Source organism: Lepisma saccharinum, chromosome 9 (genome assembly GCF_977018435.1).
Source record: "Lepisma saccharinum chromosome 9, izLepSacc3.1, whole genome shotgun sequence".
In the NCBI taxonomy this organism is placed as follows: Eukaryota; Metazoa; Arthropoda; class Insecta; order Zygentoma; family Lepismatidae; genus Lepisma; species Lepisma saccharinum.
In genome coordinates, this window is record NC_139237.1 from 68,599,919 (window position 1) to 68,626,764 (window position 26,846).

At 38.5% G+C, this 26,846-nt stretch overlaps 1 protein-coding gene across 1 annotated transcript in view; it reads right to left on the reverse strand.

The window, feature by feature from the left end:
- LOC145992113 (SEC14-like protein 2) overlaps window positions 1-26,846 on the reverse strand; it is a 99,556-nt gene that overhangs the window by 25,246 nt on the left and 47,464 nt on the right. Inside the window, exons 2-4 of the mRNA XM_083128358.1 lie at window positions 18,803-18,872; window positions 14,892-14,935; window positions 121-241 (exon numbers count right to left, since the gene is read on the reverse strand). Coding sequence (XP_082984484.1) covers window positions 121-241; window positions 14,892-14,935; window positions 18,803-18,872 — 235 coding nt within the window. The remainder of the gene's footprint in view (window positions 1-120; window positions 242-14,891; window positions 14,936-18,802; window positions 18,873-26,846) is intronic.

Genomic DNA, 26,846 nt, shown 5'->3' on the forward strand with positions numbered 1-26,846 from the left:
AACTATCTATGTATCGTTTGCTAACACGTATAAAAAATTACTAAGTTTCTATTCTGAACTATGAAAAGAGGTAGCTGTATCATTATGTAACACCAGAAAAAAAGTATACATATTACATACTTGGAGAGCCATCTTTGTCATATCCTGCTAATCCATGAGTCACATATTTGGTTAGCACTTCAGGAGGTTGCCAGTTATTCTTCACATTTTCTACATCCCACTTTTGTTGCCATTTAAGATGCTGGAAAGAAAACAAAGACATATCATTCTTTGAACATTTTGTGGTGCTAAAAATGTGTGTGTGTGTGCAAAATAAATTTTGGATAGGGAATGTCATCATATGCACCGCGAGGTGTAGACTGTAGAGAACCTTCTTGAGAATTGCCATCCTTCATCTCAATCGAGAAAACCAGAGCTTATTATTTTGAGTCAATATCGGAAATTAAGTTTAGTTAGTTAATATTCCAGTACAATAGCGGCGATTGGGTGAAAAGACTGGGGGGGGGGATCAAGGACAGCTTACTTTCTCTTGGTAGGCAAATTTAGCATTAACCCTCTAACGCTGGCTGGAAGATCCGCACCGCTCAAAGGTATGGTTGCTAACGCTGACTGAGACACGGTGTGGCAAGGAGTGTTGTGTGACGTTGGGAATATAGGCGTAACTTGGCGGGGGCAAGGGGGTGCACTTGCCTCCCAAAATTTTCAGGTTTGTTAAATTTTACAAGTTAAGGATACTTTTGTTAACATCCTGAGACCTGAGGAGCTAAGTAATAAATAATAATATTTGTGATTGCGCAAATGTAACAGTTATTTAGCAAATAATCCTGGCCACTATTTTTATGGGATGAAAAACTTTTCTGCCCTGCCCCTCCCCCCCCCCCAAAGTTAAGCCTCAAGTTACGCCCATGGTTGGGAACACTCTGCGTATCAGATAATGTTCGAAGATACGTGCATTTTTTGAGTGTCATATGAGACTTGACATATACCATTAGCAATTCAGTAAAGTTTAATTTCATTCTGACTTTATATTTGAGGGAGGAGGCAATTTCCCGTCAAAAAGAAAATCACGGCCTTCACATTAGAAATTATTTTTTCTCCGAAAGTATCAGCAGCAAGTGCGCAATTCTTGCCACTAGAATAGAACACATATTGGGCAATACAATACGGAGGTACAGTTTTGAATCCAGTGCTTACGTCCTGGCGTTGACTATGCCGAGGCACCACGAAATTCAAATTTGGTTAAACAATAAGATGTTTTTACTTTCTTCTTCTTCTTCTTCTATTTGGTAAAGGAGAATTAGGGGTTTTGGACTATAGGGTTATAGCCTAATCTTTACTGAACAAAACGAATTATGATTAGTACTCTACCGTTCGTAGTTTCTTAGGCTATATACGACTCGTATATAACAAGGTTTTCCAACTCCTGCTTTACCTTCAAATCTGTAACCAATAAAACTGCACTACCAATAATCGACTCACCTTTGCGTATCAGTCTTGTTCAGCAGAATTATGGGAAATAACTTACAAGTCCAGACTTGTCCTGGAGATATTTCAGCAGTGTTGTAAAACAGATAATAATAATAATAATAATAATAATAATAATAATATTTTATTGTCATTTAGCTTGCACAGTAATCATGGACGTCCGCAGGATTTTTTCCAGGGAGGGGCAAACAAGTTACATTTCCCCCAAAAGAGTGTAGTTCCCTGAAAAAAACATTGCTTAAATTCTGAATTTATGGTGTTAATGCAATAATTAATACATATTATTGTGGCTAAAATTAAATTATATGTGTGAAATACATAATTTTAGGTTGATTTTCATTTTCCAGGGGGGGCCACGGCCCCCCCCCCCCCTTGCCCCCCCTTCCGGACGCCCATGACAGTAATAGACAACGTCAAGAACAAAATACATGTGAAATATATTATAAAATAATATAAAATTATAACCCATTAAGTTGCACTAAAATACAATATTTTTAATTTCAAGAAATTCTTGAGTTGAGTACAATGGTGTAGCAACTAACCAGGCATACAGTTTATGTTTAAATACATTCATAGGCATATTTGTCACATCAAGAGGTAGCTTAATGGTCTTAATCCTAGAGCTTCATAACTATTCAGGGATTTTGAGAGTCTATGATAGGGTATATTTATACGCCTGCTGTTTCTTGTAGTATAGGAATGTACATCTTGTCTACTTTGTAGCTGTGGCAAATTTTTCTTTACATACAACAGCACAGTGTAAGTATATAGATTTATCACAGTCATAAATTTTAACTTAATGAACAGTGGCTTACAATGAACTAATTTGTGTGAGTTGGTAATTATTCTCACAGCTTTTTTCTGCAGTATTAAAATTTCTTGTACATAACTGCAGTTCCCCCAGAGTAAAATTCCATATGAAATAATGCTTTGAAAGAAAGCGAAGTAAGCTGATCTTACGTAATCTTCAGGTACATGACTGTTTAGATTCCTTAACAAATATATAACCCTGGAGAGCTTGGCAGTTATGTATTTAATATGTGGTTCCCATGATAATTTATTATCAATTACAATACCTAGAAATTTCACATTCTCTGAACTATTATCGATCCGGATGCCTCTAAGACTGAAAAACATATACTGGGTTTTACTTTCATTCAGCAAAAAACCATTAGCTCTGAACCATAAAGAAGATTGATACAGGGTATTATCAGTTATGCCTTTAAGAGTGTTAAAGTCAGAGCTGGCATTAAAGAAGGTAGTCTCATCTGCATATAGTATTGTGTGAGCAGTGACGCAAAATGGTAAATCATTCATCATGAGAGCAAACAATAAAAGCCCAAGAACCGAACCTTGAGGTACACCGCATTTGACCTCAGCTACATTTGACCTCTCCATTCCTATGCAGACAATTTGTTTACGGTTCTGAAGGTATGAATGAAATAGTTTAAGATCTGTACCACCAGTGCCATAGTATTTAATCTTTTTTAAAAGTGAAGTGTGTTCTACACAATCAAATACATAAAGTTGTTACAAAACGAAAGATTTTTATGAAAAAAATAATAATATAATGTTGATGAATGGTAGATATAGGAGGGCGTGGTTCCTCTAGTCACAGTAAGTAGAAAACAAATTGTATTATTTAATTACATTTAGCATTATATTTCAAATTAACGTTGACTGAAGTTAACTTTTGCTATCTGCATAAATTTTAATTATTGTAGGCAGTTAATTTTTTCCCTGTCAATGCAAATTGCTGTAGTATGGGCAGCATAATAAACAGGATTTAATATTAACCTCTGACTTTAGAATGGAAGACGTTTGCTTGCTACACGTTTCCGTTCTATATTATGTATGTAGAAGCAAAGGTAGCTGTTAAGAAATATTTTCTCACGTTATAGTGTGGTCATAAGCTTTCCTTCGTAACATCTGACTCGCATGAAGGTAAATGTACATTTGAATGCTACGCAGGATTTTAAATTTTACGTTTAGATTTTGTAGCCGAAACATTCATTCATTCTTTTATTTTGGGCCTACAGCTTTTAAGCCATTTTTGTCCATACATAAAAAAATACATAATTGCTTCACATTAAAAATGTCCATACTCCCCCCCCCCCAGGGACGTCGTTAGGGGAAGCACGCGGGGGCACTGGGCCCGGCAAACGTCCACGTGGCCCCGGGAAACTGTTCTGTATTTGCTGGAAATTTTACTTTGATGACAAATATTGCAAAATAATTCTTCAGTAAATTTTGCTTGCAGTTTGAAACACTCCAATTTTCAGTAGCACGAACCCAAGCAAGGCATTTCTTTCTTACTTCCCGGTTTCTTGCTTGTTGAAGACAAACAGATGTATTGGAAGGGGATGCAGTTAATGGTTTTGTGGTCCGCCCAGAGGCCTGCACAAGACCCGGAGAAAACCCGTCTGCGAGGAGGCGCGCCTACAATAATATGCAACACGCACATCAAGCCCAGGTGTTCGACATCGCGCAAGCGAGCTTCACGTCACAATGTTGCACAGGCTTCGATGCCTGTCAGGTTTTTCTATTACCCGGGTCTTAAGAAGACCCGTGAGACTCGATGTAGTTCTTGCAGGTAGACGGCGAGCACTACTGTCAGTGTTGCCAACGGCCATTATATTTCACTACGCATGGAAATATTTGAATTTCTGCTAGGCGCAGGTGCCTTGAGGTTGTAGAATCATTGGCGTAGCAAGGGGTGAGCGAAGTGGGCGACCACCCTGGGCCTCGCGCATATAGGGGCCTCGCGTCCTATGAGGTTGATACGAAAAACGTAATAAATGGAAGTGAGTGAGAAAGATAGAAAAGGCTAATTTTTGTGGGCAATAAAATTAAGACATTTTTAACTGGCTTTATATTCTAGTTTAACGTTATAATTTGAATGAATACGTCAAATCAGAGGCGGGCGGGAGCTCTAAGCCTAAGGGGCCCCGAAAAAGTCAAAATAATTCTCATTTCTCATGTGAAACATCAACGCAAAAATTGCTTGGACAATTTTATCCATTTTTCTTCTGTGTCGTGACCTTGCATAGCCTACCCGATTTTAATATGTTAATGGTAAAATACCTCAAACTGCCACGGAGCAAAGTATGGGGCATTTAAATGCTTCTGGTATTTTAAAATCAAGAAAGGTATGGATAATATTAGCAGTTCTTCCTTCGTTCCTACAACTTCAGACGCAGCTATTGCCCTCTGTAACGGGCACGAAGATGATTTATCTTCCGAATTTCCTGATCAAGTTCTATGTTTCAGGAATGTGCTTAAATCTGAAATCAAGTGCTTTCGGAAAGTTTCTTCTCCTTGATAGCTCTACACTAACTTCCAGTGTTCTCTGTATCCTGTACCGCCTTCTGTTTGGGGGAAGGGATAAGTAAGTATTTGTATTTTCTTCTTTTGAATACATAAATGTCAAAGAAAGATATGTTGTAATATGTGAAAATTCAGAGTTAGAGCATCGATTTGTATAGTTATTAATGTAAGTGCAGCCACAACCAGCCATTCTAAGTAATTACGTAAATTTCCTGGAAGAAGCTGACTGTACTTGAGGGACCCAAGTTTATTTCTTGCGGACGCGTACTTTACGATTTTGTTACGCCACTGCGTCAAATATTTAATATTACAAGAACATTAAGACGTAACAACAAGATGAGATTCACGGTTATTATTATCATCTAAGTCCTAAAATTCAAAGTTAACTGGTGCAACAAAGTCAAAATTGCTAATTAAAAAAAGTCAAAATTGCTAATTTAAAAAAAAATCAAATTAGCTGTATCAGTTGATTACACCAAACATTTCACATTTATTGTGCAAATGACTATCGTTTTAAGATTTGCTGATGTTGAAACCGATTGTGTAGAAGAGCTTGTAGGTAGATACATTGGGCCCCTAGACAGGATTGTGGTTTAGCGCACTCCCTTCCCCCCGCTCTATCAAGCACTGACATTTTATGTGCATCCTTCCATATTTTCTACTTAAGCCATGGTTTGTGACATTTACATCCTACAAACTTCGAAATGAGGAAACAAAGAACGACTCATTAAATAATATATAGGTTATATTTCAAGATTCTTACTTTGTATTTCTGATTTTTAAAAAAAAAAGTTTAGCACACTTAAGGATATTTCAGTTATCTTACTGCCTAAAGAACATCTTAAAAAACGTACTATTACTACTACTTTGGTTAATGAAAATTCCAGCAGCGTGCCAAGTGTAAATTTCTCTGTCGCGTACTATTAAACATAATTTTCGTCAGAAATTAATTATTATTGTAGGCTATTATATAAATATGATAATTTGCTGACGTTTCCTTGATGACTGTGTATCGATTTACATTGATATTTCAAACTTAAAGAACGATGGGGCCTTGCATTCAAATCTCGCCCAGGACCTCGCGATATGTTGCTAAGCCACTGCACCTAAGATTTTGTAACTTCTCAAATTAGTGTCATTATTATGTCAAACCAACTACCACATATTTTCTAAATTTGTTTCGATGGTCTTGAAATAGATTTGTGTGTCTTGTTCATTTTATGTCACCTTTCTGGTCTTGAAATCGTAAATCTTCTGTCGGTTTCATTTTTACGTTGTTTGTTTGTTGAAATGTTTTCACCCGTGTGAAAATACAAGCTAACAATTATATTTTGTATCGTATTACTATCAATGCGGTCTGAGAACAAGATAACTAGCAACAACACTAGCGAACGACGATTTGTTGAAAGAGATGACAATATTCAAAAACCTTTTATAATGCAAATTCTGATTTCATGTTCCATTTTATGGACCATCGTGCCTTAGTGTTCAGGGGGGGGGATCTTGAGCAACTAATTCGGATATTGAATTGGCAAAATTACACCAGAGAGAAAATCTGTTTGATTGATTGATTCATTTATTTGGTCAATTTATGCACAATAAGGCTAATCGGGACTGGACCTATAGTTTAAAGTGGGATCTGAACCATCATGTGCTTCCACCGGGTATCGAACCTGGTACCCTTTGATTACAAGGCGACGACACTACCACTGCGCCATAGGGGATCACCCCGAAAAAAGTATAATGTACCAGTCACACAAAGTTCCAAAGTATTTACGATGGCACTTTTTGCGAAACTTGGTTCGTACTCCTGTACAGGTGTCAGCAGTGGCAGCAATTAGGGGCGGGGCCGAGAGAGTTCAGTTGCCCCCCCCCCACTTTTTGCTACTTTTGCACCACGCTAACCTCATGTACCAAGGGAAATTAATTATCCTTGCCCCCCCCCCCCCCGTACATTTGCACTTTGGCCCTCTAGTTTTGGAACCAAATCGCCGCCACTGGGTGTGAGCGATACAAATGTTTTCTAGCAAGGAATAAATGTCTGCAATTTCAAATTGATAAAAGTGATGAACATTTTAAGTGCTCCTAGAACAGTTTAGAATCTAAAAGTTGGCAACGGTGACTGCGTGACTCATGTATCTGGAGACGGTGCAAAACCGGAATCAGCGTTCGCTGAAGATAAGCGAGCTTCGTCTTGCAAGGCCTTCCAGTTACCCGTGGGCTTTCGATGCTTGACTTGTCAAAACCCAGGTATATAGTTTTACTCGCCCGCCCGACCAACCAGGCGGGCCTAGTAAGCGATTCTGGCCGTTGTGCAGCCCTCTGGGTCCGCCTCGGTCAGGGAAGTCTGAGACCTATTGAAAATGCACTCTTCCTGCCTGCTGTACACCAGATCCAGGATCACCCCAAAACCCGCACTTTCTCTTCATCTGGCCCTGCACTGGCACCATGGGCGCCGAAAGGACGACACAAACAGGAAGATTTAGCTACGGCTGGCTAGAACTTTCTGGGTTAATTATTTTATGGTTCAGAAAAGATATCCCCATGTGTTTCAAATTCCAAGAACTGAATTCTATTGCTTGTCTCTTTTTCGGCGCGGGAATGAATGACATTGCGGTTCTTCTCACATGCACTCAACCCTCCTGCTAATGACCTGTCCTGCAAGGAGGGAAAGGAAAGGCCACTTTCTGAAAATTCGGAGAAACATCGAAGCGGTCAGTTCATCTGTTGATTTGGTGGACAGTTGATATCTGTCAGATAGTTTGAAGTAGTATTTGTGGTCCGAGCGGTGGTAAACTTTTGTAAACGCGAGAAGATAGCATCACGAAGTTCATGAGTTATGGAGAAGCAAATAACTTATCAAGCATTTTCAGCATCACGAAGTTCATGAGTTATGGAGAAGCAAATAACTTATCAAGCATTTTCAGCATCACGAAGTTCATGAGTTATGGAGAAGCAAATAACTTATCAAGCATTTTCTGTTTCTATTTGTTGTGCAGTGGTTACCAAGGTACATTACATGCCAGGGGTCCTGGGTTCGAATGCCGGACTGGGCTTGTGTGTTCTTTATGATGGTCCTCTCATCAATTTCACATCACTCATTTTCATCTTCATCTTCACGATTAGCTAAAAAGTGTCAGAAAAGCGAAGTAAAATAAACAAATCAATCATTTATATATTTTTTATATTACGCCGCTTTTCTACCTCTTGGGTTAAATGCGACGATGAGGATGAATGATGAGCCGAAGGAATGACGATGGGACAGACATGATACAACCACACCTTGTCCGAACCTTGGACCTCTGGTTTCGTAGCTTGTTAAACTTGACACGCACCTTCTGCCTTTAGGGCTTTATGTTAGTCTGGTTATAACCCTTTTATCGGACTTCTCAAAGGCTTCTAAGGGTTAGTAGGACCAAGCCCTTGCGAGGTCTGTGGTGTAGGATTTATTATCACCTATGTAGGTTTGAAATTAAAGATCATTAAGACCTTTTTCTCGAAGATTTATTTAAACTGCTGATGTTATACAAACACTTTTTCAAACAGACAATTCACCCGGTATAACTTGTAGGTCTAAACCTATTAGTTTTCCCGAAGTTTATAACCCTGGTCTTTTGATGATGCAGGAGAACGCCTTATTCAGAGTTGGGTTTGTGTAATATCTGCAAATGGAGTACAAGTACTCCAGCCAATCCGAAGATTGAAGCAAGATATTCCCCAACGTCCCCTGAACCATCAACCTTTCGGCAACCAGGAGAATGTCCCGTAGACTTACAAAAGTCTAGCTCTTTTATATCATATTGTTGTTTACAATTTACCATGGTTATTACATAGTTGTTTTATATTTCCATAGTTTCAACATTTTTTCTGATTTAAGTTAAACAATTCATTTCCTATTGTAACATTAACAATAACACATTTTTTAAAGAAAAGATTCCAACATAGATTAATATAATACAGATTGAATAGTTCTGTGCTTGAAAAAGTATGTGTTGACAGGGGCGACACAAACTCAGTGGAATTCTTAGGGAAAAAAACCCTGTAAAAGTAGGGTGAAAAGAAGCAAAGTTGTACGATGCATAAAAAGCCATGTTTAGTTCTTCTAAAACCACGAGTTCGTGTTTTAAGTCCACTGTATGCACAGTAAGGATAATCGGGGATCCGAACCACTGTGTGCCTGCACCGGGTATCGAACCCGGGACCCCTTGATTACAAGGCGGCGACGCTACCACTGCGTCATCGAGGAGGCCTAGAAAAACTTACAATTAGTCAGTAAAATTAATATTGAGGGACAAGGGCTGCGAAGAGTTCTTTCATTCGGTTGCACGTGGTCATCTCATCGAGTCCCATAGTTTCGAGAGCAGAATTTGCTTCCACATCGCTTTCAAGTATTTCCCAAATTGTCCTCACGATGTTGGAACAGCTCAGAAATTTTGGAACTAATACAAGCAGGCACATACCCATGGAAGGGGCTCGGGAGCTGCAGTCATTTCCCGAAATCCTACAAATATCTGTTTTTAATAATGTGTAGTAGTAATTAAATTCACTTCATTAATAGGATTAAACATCTTGTATATGGTAAATTGCAATATACCAAGAAATTCATCTTCAGCGCATTTACTCCTCCCCCAAACCTTTTCGTCTTTAGATTGTGGCTGCCGATAAGGAATAAGCCCCTTCCGAAGTCAAATTCTGGCTACCGGCCTGACCACCAGGGATCGAACCTTGAACCTTTCGATTGATTGATTAATTAATTGAACTGGTGTTTTAAGTCCACTTTATGCACAGTAAGGCTAATCGGAACTGGACCTACAGTTTAAAGTAAGATCCGAACAACTATGTGCCTCCATCGGGAATCGAACCCGGGCAGGTTGTTGAACCTGCCGAACCAAAGACGAGAGCGTAATCATTTGAGCGTGTGGGAACTTTGTTTTATCCAGTGCCATCATATATTCAGTTTTCCACACACAAATACACTCTAAAAAAAATTAGCATCACTGTATTCTTATTACGGATGTTGACAATTTTGAGTTTCGCATGAATGCATCTTTCCTGCACAACTTGAAATCAATTGATTGAAGCATTGGTCTAGTATCACTGCATAGTGTGGTGTTATTCTTTTGTTGATTTAGTGTTTGGAGTGTCTGCTAGAGGGTGTTGCAATCAGTTACTGCTGCAAGGCTTTGTAATCAATTGTCAGGAATCTGTAAATCGTTTGTTAGTAATGAAACTTGTGATGTGTTTTATGTTGCAAACTAATGTTCATTATTGACAGTTTGGATACGTTATCATATTTGTGAAGTGTTCTGGTGGTGTATAGTGTATTTGAGCGTGTTCTCTCGAAAAAAATGGGCAGAAAGTGTGACATTTCACCACGTAAGTAAGGAATGGTTCTTGCTTTGCATATGGATGGTCATTCTCAGAGAGAAATTGGTCGACAACTTCAAATGCATCAATCCACAGTTAGCCGCTGCCTACAAAGCAACAAGAACATGGAAAATCATCACTGAGAAGTCACTGTGGGAGAAAGAAAAATACATCACCTTGACTGGATCGTATGATAAAGGACATGGCACTGAAGAACAGAGGAATGAGTTCACGCCAAATTCCACATAAACTTCAAAATGAGGTGGGAGTTAATCTTACTCATGGTACTGTAGTATCCCGACTAAAGAAACGGGGTGTTTCTAAACACATCCCAAGTAAAAACCCCAGACTAACTGACGCACATGCAAAAGCTAGACGTGAGTGTGTCACACGTTATGGTGCATGGAATGATACAGATTGCGAACATGTGATATTTTCTGATGAAAAACGATTTAAATTGCTGGGGAGTGACAGCTCAGTTAAACTGTGGATGTGGAAGGGAGAAGAACTTGCAAAATCTTGTATTTTAGAAACTCAAAAGTTTTGTGGCAGTGTTTCTCTGCAAAAGGGGATTGGCAGGATGCATATTTGCACAGGGACCGTTAAGGCTGATCAATATCTGGAAATCCTGAATCGGAAAGTTTTAAAAACTGCAGATCATTTTTCTGGACAGAATTTGGACTACTTTATTTTTCAAGACAATAATGCAACCTGTCACCGTGCTCAGGTGGTGAATAACTGGTTTCATGATATGAATATTGAAAGACTTTGGTGGCTGCCAAACTCTCCAGACATGAATCCTATAGAAAACCTGTGGGCTATGATGTGCAAAAAACTTGGTAATCAGACGTACAGGTCAAAAGAGGAACTTATGGCAGCAATTGTACATGTTTGGAATGAAATTGAGGTCGAATATTGTCAAAATTTCATTCATAGCATGCCTCGAAGGTTGGAAGCACTTACGAAGGCCAGGGGTGGCCACACTAAGTACTAGTCAATGTATTTACTTACTATCATTACAAATTGACATATCATGATGCATTTAAAACCTTTGTTCAATCTTTTTACTTGTAAAAATTGTCTTTGTGCGAAAACGTTCCACAAGCTATATTTGCAATAATTTTGTTATTAGTTCTGTAAAGTGCATTATGTACGTAACTATGACTTAAATAATAAAAATATATTGTACAGATATAGTGTTTTATATAATTGCTAGGAAAACAAATCGACAAGTGGAATTAAATCAATAAAACAAATGATAATTTACGAGCGAAATGCTGACGACCAAAAATAATGAAGTGATGCTATTTTTTTTTTACAGAGTGTACAGAGCCCCTTCCGAAATCAAATTCTGGCTACCGGCCTGACCACCTGCCGAACCAAAGACGAGAGCATAATCATTTGAGCGTGTGGGAACTTTGTTTTATCCAGTGCCATCATATATTCAGTTTTCCACACACAAATAAAATTAATTTTAAGAAATTAGACGTGTGCATATAATTTCTTATCGTCATCATTTCCCAAGCGAACAATCAGATGCCATAGAAGACTCGGGCCCACCCTATAGAATAGTGCTTAACGCGGTCGCCTTGAACTAAGTGATACCAGATTCGATTCCTGTATGAACTGTATATACATGAAATACCTAGCTTGAACTCATTACGCACACATTTCATATTTACACTGTTCCCAATACTTGTAAACCTGGTTCCAGGACTTTATATCTAAAACCACGGAAAAGGATTTTATCTACTTCTCAATTTTCTTCCAGCAAATTTACAAATCTAAAGACTAGTAACATTGTTCTTGGAGTATCAGCCATTAAGCTAATGAATTCATTCTGCATTTAGTTTCCCGAATAATGGCTGTGGATTTCGCGAGAGTATATCCGTAGACTGTTGGGGGCTACTGAAGAAAATGATGTTCCTTTCCAATTTATTGATTGATTGAGTTGGTGTTTTAAGTCCACTTTATACACAATAATGCTAATCGGGACTGGTTCTACAGTGTGAAGTGGGATCCGAACCACTATGAGCATCCACCGGGTATCGAACCCGGAACCCCTTGATTACAAGGCGACGATGCTACCATGCGCCACCGAGGAGGCCCTTGCTCCTTTTCTTTAGAAGACACATACATATATATATATATATACATACATATATAATGTATGTATACAGGATAGGCGTATATGGTGTATAAATAGTTTGTTAATTTATAATACTTTGATAGAAAAAATCTTACGTTTGCCCCCCCCCAAACTGAGCAACCTAGCTACGTACCTGCCCCCCCTTTTCATAAAATAAAAACGTTCCCCTTTAGAATTTACGTTACATTTTCTTAAGAATGTTAACAAACTATAGTCCGTCCAAACATCTGGAATTCTGGATTGACCACCCAACTTGATAAATTTATTGGAAACTGAACATTTAAATTATATAAGCATTGCTGGGGGCGTATAAAACTTGACGAACACGCCAATAGATGGCAGTCTTTGCAGCATTTTTTATGTCGTGCTTAATGGGATGCAAAGCTATCTTCGACTGCTGATTATATTAATGAAATATGGAGCAGGGCCAGGTTTAGAGGGGCGCCAAAATCTTCTCTTGCCCCTGGCGCAGAATTCTGTAGCTACGGCTCTGGACCCCACAAAGCAGTGATCGTTCCAGTGAACGATCTTTCTCGACTCTAATCTGAGCAGTTTACAGCTGCGAGTGGAATTTCTAATGCCTTTCTTGTTTTAGACCCATCTAGTTATGGACGTAAAAAAATGCAAATAAAGTTATTAAAATTTGTTGTAAGACAACCGTTATCAATTAACTTTATTTACCTGTATTTGCAAATGCTAATGGTTTTGTACATTTCACAAAAATAATCACAGAAAACAGTACATTTTACACTGGCTAGGTGCAGCGACACTATATCACTGATAGGAAGTACTGTTTTCCCTCTGCTGGTAAACCAGGAAACCACATTGAAGGTCGGCATTCGACTCGACTGGTCCACGGCTGCAATGGAAAGAACAACCCACCAGAGGTTGTGTTTGTTGGAGTGGTTGTGGCAATCCAAGGCCAATAGCAGGTCGCTGGGAACAACCAGTTTTAATTGCCCATTCTTTTTAGGAGAAACATTTAAAAGGAAGATTATAAATAAAGTACTTTCCCCCTGAGAAGTCATTAGCGCCACTAAGAAGCGCGGGACTGATACTTCAGGAGCCGGATCTAGCCATCATTAATGTGGATGTGGAGAATTTTAACATTGTCTGCAGTGGCGTGCCCAGGGTTTTGGAAAGGGAGTTACGTATACTTTTTTTAGTAGTCAGCCCGCATTTTGCCATCTTATTCTTGCCTTTGACGTTCTCTTTTTAGAAATACTGGGCCAGAAGGGGGTAAAACCTCCTCCCCTTGGGCACGCCACTGTTTGTGTGATGTAGGGATCGTACTGGGACGAGATCGAGACTTAAGTGCCAGAGACTCGGCCTCGTTCAAGATTTTGATATGATATTAGAAAAAATACCTACATTAATTGGTATACAATTTCATCTACATACTAAGCCGATATCTACCTGATAATTTACACATGTATCTCTTTATACATAGTAGGCCATAACTATAATGTCAATCCGTTAATGGCAATTGTCAACCTGACCTGTGCCTCGTGGTGGCTGGTGCATATTCAGGAAATAATACTATTTCTTCAAGTGTTCGTATAGCGTCGAACAGAAGAAAAAAAAAACTTCATTAAGAAATGTTGTTTGCCTTAATGCCCTCTATATGCTGTGAAAATGTGTGCTGTGACTCGAGCCAAGACCGATACTTGCCCTTCGAGACCGAGACAGCCAAGTCTCGTCTCGTCTCGTTACCTATGTCATGAAATTATTCATTAGATACAAACCAGTAATGACGCTGATGCGGGTAGAGACGGCGATGTATTCCAGATTTTCGTTACTTCTCGCCCGATATTCTGACCTGCCTCGCTTCAAATCGAGTCGCCGAAACAGTCGCAAAAGGGATTAAACGGAAAAGTGACACTTTCTCGGTTATTCTGTTTGCTGTTAATTCTTTCCGAGCTTGTTTCAATGCTCTTTGGGTCTTGCTATTGTTCCTTTCACTGTCGTTCCTGTCTTCTAAGTTGCTTTCGCGGCAATATATTAACTATTACCTTAAAATTATTGTTTTACCTATTTTTCTTTTTGAATGTAAATGCCGAAAGCCATAGAATTTTCCAAAATACAGTGCATATAGTATTTCTAATAGATAGTAACAAAGTGACAATATTAATAATATGAAATGAAAATTGCCACGAAAACTTCCAAATTAACATCAGTTCGCCAGTGCTGTAGTTGTAATGCCGTCTACTTAATTCTTGGTGAAAGTTGCAAGATGTCTACCTTTCATAAATCAAGAGTTTACATGAGCCATAGGTTTACTTCGCGAAATTTCTCCATTACAGAAGTAATCGGGTTTTGTTAAGGGGGAAGAATTTAGTGAGTGTGTTTCAATGAAATTCGAGAACCCAACTAAGGTACCAGTATACAAAATAATAAAATTAATCACAACATCCTATCTTTTAACAATTAATCTAGAGTTCATGTTTTCTTTGTTTCAGTGCCAGTAAAAATTTAGGTTCACGCATCCCTCACCGTTCGTACCGAAAAAGCCCTGAATTGTAACAATTTTACAAAACTTAAACATCCCTATTCCTCTGCTTACCTCACGATACATCTTTTCAGCTGCATCGATGTTGAAGTTTCGAGCTGGAATACAATAATATGTATTAGAAATGCATGACATTTTCATGAAACAATAAGTTTACTGAAAACTGTTACAATAAAGTTTACTGATCCTAAAATTGATTATACTCCTGATTAATGTAATGAATAGGTAAATCAATTGATGTTCAGTCGTGGAAGGCTATAGGACTATTCTTGCCAGAACAAAGTTTTAGAAAATTGTTAACGATGTATGTATAATTTTGATTTGTTTTCAGTGCCATCTTGTACTCTATTTTGTTGTTGTTATTATTGTTGTTTTCCTGCTGTTACTGTTTCAGTGTAAAATGGTCATTCAGTACTGTATCTGAAACTTTAGGTAAAATCAATAAATAATCTATTTCCAAATCATCCAATTATAATAGGTATAAGTATGAAGAACATTATAATAAATGCTTTGTTAAAAAGAATAGCCATGAAATTACAAGTGAAATCTAGGGAGAGGGAAGAAGTTTCAACAATCATAGTTGTTCATGTTGTGTGTATTACATAAACGTGCCGAAGGGAATGTATGTAGGATCCAAACCCTCCAACTTTGCATTTTATTTTTCCTGATAAACATATATAATAATTTCATTCCATTTTCCTATTTAAAATTGCACTCAAAATGTTTTTCAGCTGTTGAAACACCTCTTAAATAATTCCCGGGCGCTCATATGCTATACATGTTTTACTCCATCAGTATTATTGAAACCACTTTAACACTGTTAACAATAAATTTACACTAAGTGTTCTCCCCCTCCCCTCCCCTAATGTTGTAAACAAGTGCATATGTGCTCATACAAAAATGTATACCATGTTATTATGAAAGCAGTGTTTGTGGTTACCATTTTCGTTGCCATTTGATTTTTCTAGGTACAATATTACATTTTAATTATTTATTTGAAGGTGACAATGTTATCACTAGGAAAATAGTGTTCTATTAGATTCTCTGAACGGAGTTTAGTTTGCAGCTACTCAGACTTGTTTTCTATGATGTGCATAGATTGACATAAGTAAGTCAATACGATCTCATTTAATATTTAATTCTATCAGAAGATCTCGTCGAATAACTGTTAAGGCCCTTTTATACATCTTGACTCATGCTATGAAGGCATATATAGGGGATGTAGGGGTACCGCCCAAACATGTTCTTAATTTTAGACCATTTTGGAGGTGATGGGATCAGCACAATGCTCCGGCCTGCCTGTACTTCTTAGGGTTGTCACCACAGGTACCTGTTTATTTGATGCTAGGTGAACTCCAGAATCGCATTAGGCATGGATATGGCTGAAACTTTCCAATCCTTAGACCGCATACCAGAGAAACTAACTATGATTTCCCTCGAAGACGTCAGATACCCTACCACAACAGCTTCTATGTGTAAGCTCGCGGATGGAAAAAGAAAATAGGATAGAGGAACAAGTGAGTTGATGTTTCAATTTATTTTATTTTTCGCTTTGTGTCTGTTCACGAGTGAGGATGAAGGAAGAGAACAAAAAGAAATTACGAGCTCAAATTTGTAGCCACTTAGACACATGTCGCAACTCAACAGGGGTTATACTACGTGCTGATTCACACTCGAAGCCATTGTTAACTTGCACAATGTAGTCCAGGGTTACTACGAAGGAAAGATTTAATATTCACCTACCTTGACATATTACATTTACATTCATTTAGGGCAAATAAATGAATTACTTATTGCACCAAATATCAGCGTGGAGTTTCATGATTCGCGATTTTATGAGGAGTTCACGCTAAATAAACGGAGTCTACTGTTCTCTCTGTATTATCCACAGAGGGATTCAATTAATTGATTGAAGAGTAGTTTAATTATTCTTCCCTTCGTATTTTTTTTTTTTTTTTTTTGTTCAATGCTGTTAATAAGGTAACTATTAGTTTATTATCAACTCACAAATAACATTCGGCCATAGCCAAGATTCAAACCAAGGACTTTTCGCGTCGTAGCCCAATGTGATAACCACTTCGCCAGTGAGGTTGGCAAGGTGAATACGGAAGACCACAAACTTACGATAGCGTCTCATTCAGAACTTCTTGCTTGCTTCAATACCTGCTCCCTTTTCACAGCACCTCATTATTACTCAAAGTCTTCAGGACCCCCTTGGCGTTTCGAACGAAACTCATCTGGACGAAATAAAAACTTTATAGCGTCCAGGTAGATTGTTCACGTTCAGAACGCAAGGACCATCTGGCTGCTTTGGGTAACAATGGAATGATGTGAAAAGGAGCGGTATTGAAGCAAGCAAGGATTTCTGAATGATCAAGACATTTAGGAAAATACTGAAATATAACTTCGGTGGCAGCATTCCAAAACTTTTATACAAGGTCTCAATTTATGATTATTCTAGCACTAAATTTACATTTACATCCTCATGACGTCTTCGATGTCGTAGTGGCAACGCTGCTGCCTTGTAATCGAGTGGTTCCGGGATCGTTCCCAGCTGAGTGGTTCGGTTCCCACTTTAAACTGTTGTAGGTCCAAACCCGATTAGCCTATCCGTACATAAAATTTAATTTTACTTTGAGAAAGCTTTGACCTTTACATCACCATAATAACTGCACCCTCCACTTCCAAGCTGGAAACAAAAATCTCGAACACCAAAAAAAAAAAAAAATCGTCGGCTGCGTCACTTGGCGGGGGCAAGGTGGGGCACTTGCCCCCCTAAAATTTTAAAGTTTACTAAAATTTAAAAGTTAATTATACTTTTTAACCTCCAGGGAGCTGAGGGGCAATATAATGAGTATTTGTTTATGATTTCGCAAATTTAACAGTTATTTTGCAAAATCGTCTTGGACGCTACATTTATTGGATAGAAAACTTTTTATTCTGCCTTCCTCCACCCCCAAAATAGATCCCACGTTACGCCCATGGCTGCGTCCCTTCCTCGTGCAGGGTTTTTGTAACACCTGCCAAACTAGTGGAAGTGCTCAGAAATTTTCTAAAGGGTCGATAACCCTTGAAACGCACAGAAAGGTACTGTTATCTTAGTTGTTTGTTACCTGAAAAGTGTAACTGAGTTAGTGACCATGGGCGCCCGCAGGGGAGGGCGAGGGTGGGCACTTGCTCCCCCTCTGAGATTTCTGGAAAGAGTTAGTGTAATTCGAATGATGAAATTGTAGAGATATTTTATAAGAAAAGTATTGTTTTCTGTGACTTACAAGCTGTAAGTTAAAGCAACTATTATTATTATTATTACTTGAAATAGGGTTACATTTGAGTCTATTTTGCACTGATTATCTAACTATAAAAAACAGCTTTTTGTCCTACATGAATTAATGTTAAGAATACAGTTATGTAAATTGTATATAGATATACAGAAATGGAAATTACAAATGTATGTAATTTTAAAAAACATAAGTAGTAGCAGTAGTATTAATAATACTGTTAATAATAATAATAAAAAGTTTGCAAGTGCTCCCCTCCTGAGAAAAAAAAATCGTGAGGTCATCATTTTAGTGACAAATACTTATTTCAAAAAGTAACTAGGAGTTAGTCCACAATAGAAGGCAACTCATCACTTCCAGACACTGCTTCGAGTAGAGTCCAATTACTTTCGGAACATCTCCAGCAGACTGAGCGAGTCTGTCTAGCGAGCCTAGTGGGTGTGCAGAGCCTGAACAAAGGGCTTAGCGATAGGTTCTGGGTTGAGATGACGTCAGCGGCTCGCATGGTTGATTGGCTGCTTCGAGAGTTGTGGCTCGTTCCGAAGCTTCAAATGCATTACAGCCAAAGATGTTGCGGAAATAATCTCCCTCTACCCTTTTACCTTTGCATGCCATTATCTACAATAAGAAGCCAAAAGGCTGGATCAAGCTGAACATTGTTGGTTTACGTGAGGTCACGTGACTCACCTCGCAGCCACCGAATCACATAAAAGTCGTCCTGGTGGGGTTTGAGGTTGGCCGAGATCCTCTCCTTGAACTGGAAGAAAGAAGAAAACTGAGTGAGTATTTTGTAAGCCAATCTTGGTGGAAACTTTTATCAAACTAAATATCGCAGGGCCATTTTCAACTTCCTTTTAACTTATATTGCGATATCTTACACAAAAAATCAATGAATAAAGAACATAATTTCTCGTTCATCTTCAATACGCGTGCAAAAAAACACAGTATTTTCGAAACCACAACCATGATTACCTTTGAATTATAGAAGGGGGGCATAGTGTATAATACACCAGGCGGTGTCCAGAAAAAAAAAATCAGGAAGTTTTTTTCTTTAACAGGGCCGTGGTTTTCATTTACAATGTATGTGGTGTAAATTATATATATACAGGATGATTGAAAAGTCCGATCGCGTACCCGGTGGAGGCACGTGGTAGTTCGATTCCCGCTTAAAACTGTAGGTCCAGTCCAGATCAGCCTATATGTGCACAAAAGTTGACTTAAAACTCAAACATACAAATCAAAAGTCTGGTTCCATAGGACAACTCCATTATCAGTGCACATAGCGAAAAAGTGGAAGGAGAGGAAAAGTTGTGTGGTTTCAGTCTGAAGTGCTTGAATTTTCACTGATACGAACCTCAGTGGTAGCTAAAAAGATGGCATTCTACCACATACGTCGTCCGAAATAAGGTACGTCATCGCAATACCGTACTGTACTGGATAAATTAAGAATCCATGGCGATAATTACAGGCAATGTAAAAAAAAAAACATGAACATGTTCACTCTTTGTCTTGATTTCGTGTCCCCTGCACGCTGTGCAAGTTTTGTCCGTATTGTACGGCGACATCCTGTATAGACATGGGGAAGGATAATATTATGAAGCTAGGTCACTGACGCTGATACGTCATTCCGAACGTGAGAATTACATTTTGGCAACCTTCTGCTCCTCTATGCTTTTCTATTGGCTATGGGCCAGACTTCGAGAAAGACTAAGTTCGTTAGCACCCTTAAGGAATGTAAACACGGAACATGTTTCAAACTTGCCCGTAGCAAACGGTTCCTCGTTTTGCCTTCAGAGCAGAAGATTCTTGGTTCGCATATCTGCTGGTCAACACAATGCAGTCTCGTTACAGAAAAATGTAACGCATTAGTTGTGAAAGACAACTTCCGTTACTCGTATACTTTACTTTTGCCGTTACTCTATATTGTAAAATTGAGAAGTAATATCTGTCCATTGTAAGAACGAAGTCAGTGTAAGAACGAACACGTGACTTGCGAGAAATCCTATTGGGTAATCCTGATGACAGTTGTTGCGCAGAAATGTTGCGCATCTGAATTTAATGCGAATGTTAAATCCTTACTATTGAACTAAGCTACTATAATAAAGTTTTATGTGACCTAATTCTGTGAATTATACACACATACGGTGAGAGGGGCTGAGTTAAGAACTAATCGATTGGCAAGCAACTACTTCTCACAAGTCACGTGGTTTTGTTTACAATAACTTCATTCTATCAGTGAACAGAATACAGCAAAGAGGACATATGTCATGTCATCATTGTAGTTAATCACAGCAGTTTATAAAATCAAATAATCCAGTCCCCATTTTGCTGGTTTTTTTCTCGAAATTAATCCTTATTTGCAGTTACATTATATTGTTTTAAGATAAAATAAGTTCAAAATTGAGTTTGTATTTATTTGGAAAAAAAGAGGTAAATATAAACAAAATTTTCTTTGGTGTTTTTATTTTGAAGTTAGAAAGGTAAAATAAATTTCAAATTCATGTTCGCGCAGGATAGATCTGTGGCCTTTGTGGGCCACTGTACACATGCGGTATAGGCACACTTTATTTAGATACATTCGTATAAGTTTTAAAATACCTTTTTTGATATCTATATTATTTTTACAGGCATGAGAAAATACTATTAGAGTAAAAGTGTTGCCCACGAGACGAGACTTTGGCCTGTCTCGTCTCGTGGAAGTCTCGTGGAAATGCTGTCTCGTCTCGAAAATATTCGTTTGTCTCATGACACATGGTCAATCTCGTCTCGTCTCGTCTCGAATTTTTAAAAGCCTGTCCCGTCTCGTCCCGTGGACAACACTACTGAAACGGTGTCATTAGGTCAGAAATTGTGTATTTGTGGATATTTTATTGTGCGAGAGAGAATCACAAAACGAGATTTTGACTTCGGACGGGGAAGGTCATGGGGTACGGGGTAATTGTTGCATCTTTCATTTAAGTATTTCCCCATTCCTCATTGTGCTGAAGGTTGAATCTCACAAGGTGATGATTCCAAGGTCATCCACAACCAGGTTGCAAGACGTAGTTGCACCAAGTTTCTATGTTATTTATTTATCTTCTGAAAAGGAAAACCTTTCATTAAAGTTCACAACCCTCTGGGTTTTTCCAAACCGATATTTTTCAACTTTTCCTGTCTCTGCTTGTCTTTCTCCTCTCCCTTGCACTCATACACAAGACCATTGTTTAAAAGTGGAAAGTATTTCCATAGGCGTAAATGGCGGGGGCAAGAGGGACATTTGCCCCACCAAAATTTACAACTTAAGGGTACTCTAAGTGATTAGGAGCAATACAGAGCGATCCATTGAAGTGTAGACCGCCGCGTCGGTGTTTGTGCTATCGGCAAGCAAGGCGCTCGCGGCCGTATGTCGGCACTGTAGACTGTCCGCGAATCAAGTTTCCGTAACTAGTTTAAAGAGTTTAAACACCCAAGTTACACCCTTGCTTATTTCAATATGAATACTGGGCCAGATGAGTCCTTGCAATTTTAATTTAGAGATAATGAAGGCAGCGCGATTGGTTGATTGTATGAACTTGATATAACCAATGAACCATCGAAAATTTGTTTCCAAGTCCATTTATGCACAACAGGCCAATCGGGATTTGATTTTCGGTTGAAACTGTAAATTGTGTACCGTCTCTTGTGTGAATGTCTTTCTGGATTCGGTTTCCAGTAGGAGCACAGTAGCGCAGCTGTTATGAACTGTAGATGCAACCTTTCTTACGTTAGTAACTTTTGGTTGTTGGTGGAGTAACTCTTCCATTCATATCTCCACTTTCCTTTAAGCACGAGGCACCCTGGTGCTGGGACACCGCACTGATGAACAAATTAAAATCTGATCTTGCACGCTCAAAAGTGGATATTTTTCAATGAGAAGCCGCCAGGATTTGTGGAACTAGGGGTACGGATGAAGTGTGAAGCTTACTATGAGAAGGTGAGTTGTATATTTCATTGAAAAATTGTATCATTTATCTATTCAACTTATTATTGTTGTTATCATTGCTGACCTCATGGTGGAGTGGTTAGCGAAACGCGCAACGCAAGGGGCCCCAGGTTTGAATCCAGGGTTGGGCACGGGTGTTCTTTGTGAGTGTTCCTTCATCACATCATCACTCATCCTCATCTTCGCGATTAGCGAAAAGTGGCAGAAAAGCGACGTAAAATAAATCAAATCAATCAATTATTCACTGTAAACTCCTCATCATAGTTTACTTAAAGGTTAAGTTTTCTTGTTTGTATTTGTATCTGTTATGACAATACATAACGTACATACAATACAAAGTCAATACTTATTTAACATGTTACGTTGTGCGAGTATAACCAAAATATTAAATCGAGCAAAATATAGAATAATGGATAAGATGATAATATAGGCAATGGATGTTTAGAGAATGTACGTATGTAGAAGGCAAACTAATGCAAAAAGGAATAGTTAGTGGCTATTTTAAAATAAATTGTTTCTGAAGGATAAAGAACGGCAGATGTGTTGCATAGAGGCTAACCAGGGTTGTACTTATCGCTGGCATATCCACGCCAGCCAAAAATCGAAGCACATCACTTTATCAGAATACATACTTTATAGTGTTCATTCATAAATTATTAATATAATTTGGGTGTACGAAAGGGGCGTGGAGCTATAAACAGAGGGTGCTTTTCGCACCCCCTCGCGTAACCTACCCTTTCAATGTGTGTCGTGTAAGCCACGTGTTTTACCACGTGCGTTATGGGGTAAGATAATACCTGTTTTCTTTTGTTGCTTTATGGGATTATTCCCGAAGGCAATGCAAGATTTTTTTTTTTCCCTCTTTGCAACTTTCTCCACGAGACCTTCACCTTGAGAAGTTGCCAAGCGGCAGGAAATCTACACATATAAATCAACTAAAAAAAATCCCCGATAAAATGGTTCTCATAATTCTTTGAACTGCTCTCTATGATAAATATTCTTACACGTTTACATCCTCTGCCTGCAAGTTTTAGCAGTTAAAGACAATATTCTGACATGACTCATGCAAAATACAAAGTTTGGAAGGAATTTTCGACATATTATGTTTTCAATTTTCAGCGACAATTTTTTGACAAATTGTGCGTTCTAATTTCAGTGTTATAAAAGTAAAGTGCCCCCTGTGCCTTGCAGCACGCCGTAAAGGTGCATAGGGGGTGTGGAGTTAGGGCCCCACACTTTCATGATCACGGGCAAAGGTGGGGGTGATGTCATCAGCACCATTTCAGTGTTATGGAATTAGCATTAAGCGGATCACAAATTTATGTTCTTGTCTAAGGTAGGGGTTCCAAAACTTTCATTTCACGGCACCCTTGAGGTTTCAAGATTTTTCCACGGCGCCCAAGTCAGAATGTAGCCCTATCTAACACTCGTCTAGAACACCACTGGTCTAAGGTCTTATTAAACTGAATCTCTTAAGACATACAGGAATCATTGCTGAAACACGACAGAAACTAAAGAAGTTGTGTCTTTAACTCGAACACAAGTGACTTGTCGATATCCCTTTTTGCAGGCATCTCGCTCCTTCTTGACTTAAATTATTTTCAGCAGACGAAAGTACAACGAAAAAAATATATATAAACTTTGTATTAGAGCTCTTTTCGTGGGCATGCGATAATTGTGACTGGATCCACACTTTTACCTGGGATTTAATTCACTAATTTCCTTTCAATTAAGTCTCTTAACTATATGACACATAGAATTGATAATTAATTCAAATGTTCTGTATAGGTAGAAAGGGGTTTGACATATATTGTTTTACTGCAAATCTGCCACAGACGGACATGAACAGCTTTATTTTTCAACAATGAACGTGATATTTCCAACAATCACTACCACATAGATGCCAAAAACTGCACCAAACATTGTTAAGTTATATTTGTTGATTTATGGAATGAGACCGTTTTCTGTTTTACACTGAATTAAACTCCGTGGTGCAACAACCCTTTGAGTGCCAGGACGTGCAAATTGATTTTTCAGTGGATGATACGTGGTGGATACATCGAGTCCAATCGTCGCTGTTAATTGCCTTCTATAGAGTTATCCTCACGATGCTGGGTCAAAGTAAAAATTTCTGGGATCCCACCAGAGGTCAGACCTCGTCGATAGTGTAAGTGTAAAAGACGGTCGCCTTTTTTTTCTATCAAGGGGACTTAGGTTCGATTCCCGGTGGAGGCGCATTGCATAGTGATTTGGATCACACATGAGCCTAAAATGGACTTAAAACTGATCATGGATATCGGGACCGCGGTTCCTCTCTGGAAGCTTTTAGTTTGTTTGAATTTTGTTTCCACTTTATGCACAGAAAGGATAATCGGGTCTGAACCTACACTTTAAAGTAGGATACCCTCCACCGGGTATCGAACCCGGGAACCTTTGTTTTAAGGTTTGTCCCGTCGACGTGGTTGTTGTTGAGATAGAAAATGTGATATCTGAGTTTTACACTCTGTTCTTTTTCCATGTGAGCAGTTTTACTTTATTTTTCCCGTTCGAATACTAACTGAATCAAACTTCCTGCTTTTCTGTAACTTGAAATGGACGATAAGAATTTCCAAGGGAGGGGTCAACGGACCAGTTCGACCCCTCCCTCCCGACACCCATGAATGCAAAACCTAATAGTGCTGTAAATACTTTATTACATGAGTATAGAATCATGCATGCTAAAGGCTCACCTTAGTACACTGAAATAGCAACTATTGGTGGGTCACCTATAGAATGGAAATGAGTGGCAACGTCTCAACTTGTTGCATAATAATATCGCTTCTCCCATGAACCTTGTGTTCGGTGCGGGTTTGTAACAACAGCATTTCAAGTTGAATAATAAATTAACATCACAAACCGGAACATTCAGGCAACTTGATTTCCAAACTTCCCGTCCAACAACGAATTCCCCTTGCTTTACTACTGGTAATTAAAGTAACTGAACCTATTTTTTTTTTAAAAAAAATAATAATTTCTGTAGTTTCCAGAAAGCACCAAAATAATCCAAATTCTGAAAAAATAAAACAGCATGGAATTCCTTCCAGAAAATTCAAGAGAATATTCGTGTGATTTACTTTTGCTGTTGTCTAGATATCTGTGATAGAAGATAGACACGACGCTATGAACATAGTAGCAACCAATAAGATTTTTCTCTACACAATTTGGATGTAAATATTGGTTTCATGTACATTATTTAGGCTTTTAATTTTACAACATTGATCACCCTTGTAGTGTTATGGTCAATTTTGAAATTTGTTAATTGGATTATATAAGTAGTAATACAAAATGTTTAATGTGAGGGGTTTGCTCCCGTTATACCATTTCCTTGTATACGACCACGACCATGAATGAAACTATTACAGTTAGCTAGAAAAAAACGCATGAAAATACTATTGAATTCTAAACAGATACATTTTTTCAGAATTTGAAATATCTTATTGGTTTTTTAACTAGATTTTTTAGAAGGTCACGCCTTCATTTGATCATTATTATGAGCGCATGTAGTATGGTCGGGTGGATATTGTTATGAAATCATAAAAATAAATATGAATAATTAAACACACAAAAATGTCTACAATTTGGTACGTTTTGATAGAAAAACCAGGTAATGGAAAAAGGTCAATAAAGTTTACACAATAAAAGGTTGTTTTTCCGAGATATTGGCTGTGGACTCATATGACTTAGTAGTAACTCAGTACGCTTCTTTACGCAGCATTTTAAACTAAGGTGCAGCTTGACCGACATTAGACAATAACTTTGTATAAATAATCTAATTGTGGCACTACTGAAGCGATTGTACAGTCACCGGCAATAAAAATGAGACACCTAGATCCCGAAATACACACTTCCCTGCAATGCATCGTGTGTGTTGCCTAACTGTAAGGGGATAAGCAAACTTCAATCGCCACTTGCCAATAACAAGTTCGGCTATCGCCGCGGAGCTGTACGATGGACACATTGCAGGGAAGTAGGTATTTCGGGATCTAGGTGTCCCATTTTATTGCCGGTGACTGTACCTAAATGCCGCAACTGTTCCAAGTTCAGTATCGGCCAATTTAAACTAGCATGGGCAAGGTTATTTTCCCCCGTGACACTGACACGTTTTTTCAAATCGAACAATCGGATGCGATTTCTTATCGTGAAAGACAGTTCGCGGCTTTACATAAGAGAAAAGAGAAGTTTATACGCTATGAACGAAATAAAGGTTTGTAGAACAGCTTGCGTAACGGCGTAGCTGTTCATTTCTTTTTGTATGGCTCGAGTGAGCTCTTCTTTGCGCTTGAGTAGAGCACGCCAGCAGGAATAAGATGCATAAATGTTACGAAAGCAAATACTGCTGGAAAGTTGTGAAAGCAAAGGTTTCCCGTGATTTCATTACAAAGGTGTGTGTGTGTGAGAGAGCTGTGAGAGTGATTTAAGACATTTAATACCTCAGCTGTGATGAATGCATGTTGGGAAATTCTGCTGGGGTATTCATCCCTTAGGCAGTTTGACAAGTTCTAACTTGATTTCATTGATTATTTGGCGTGAGTGCGACAGTTCTTACTGTCCGGTTTATATTATATTCATTATTTTCCGTCGCTTTTCTGCCTTAGCGATGATAATGATGAGATGAAATTTACGAAACGACAATCACAACAAACACGTGGACAATATATAGAATGCAAACCAGAATTATCTTGATTGTGTCTCCAGATGCCAAAACCTTGTTAGCTGCACTAGTGCAGTTTC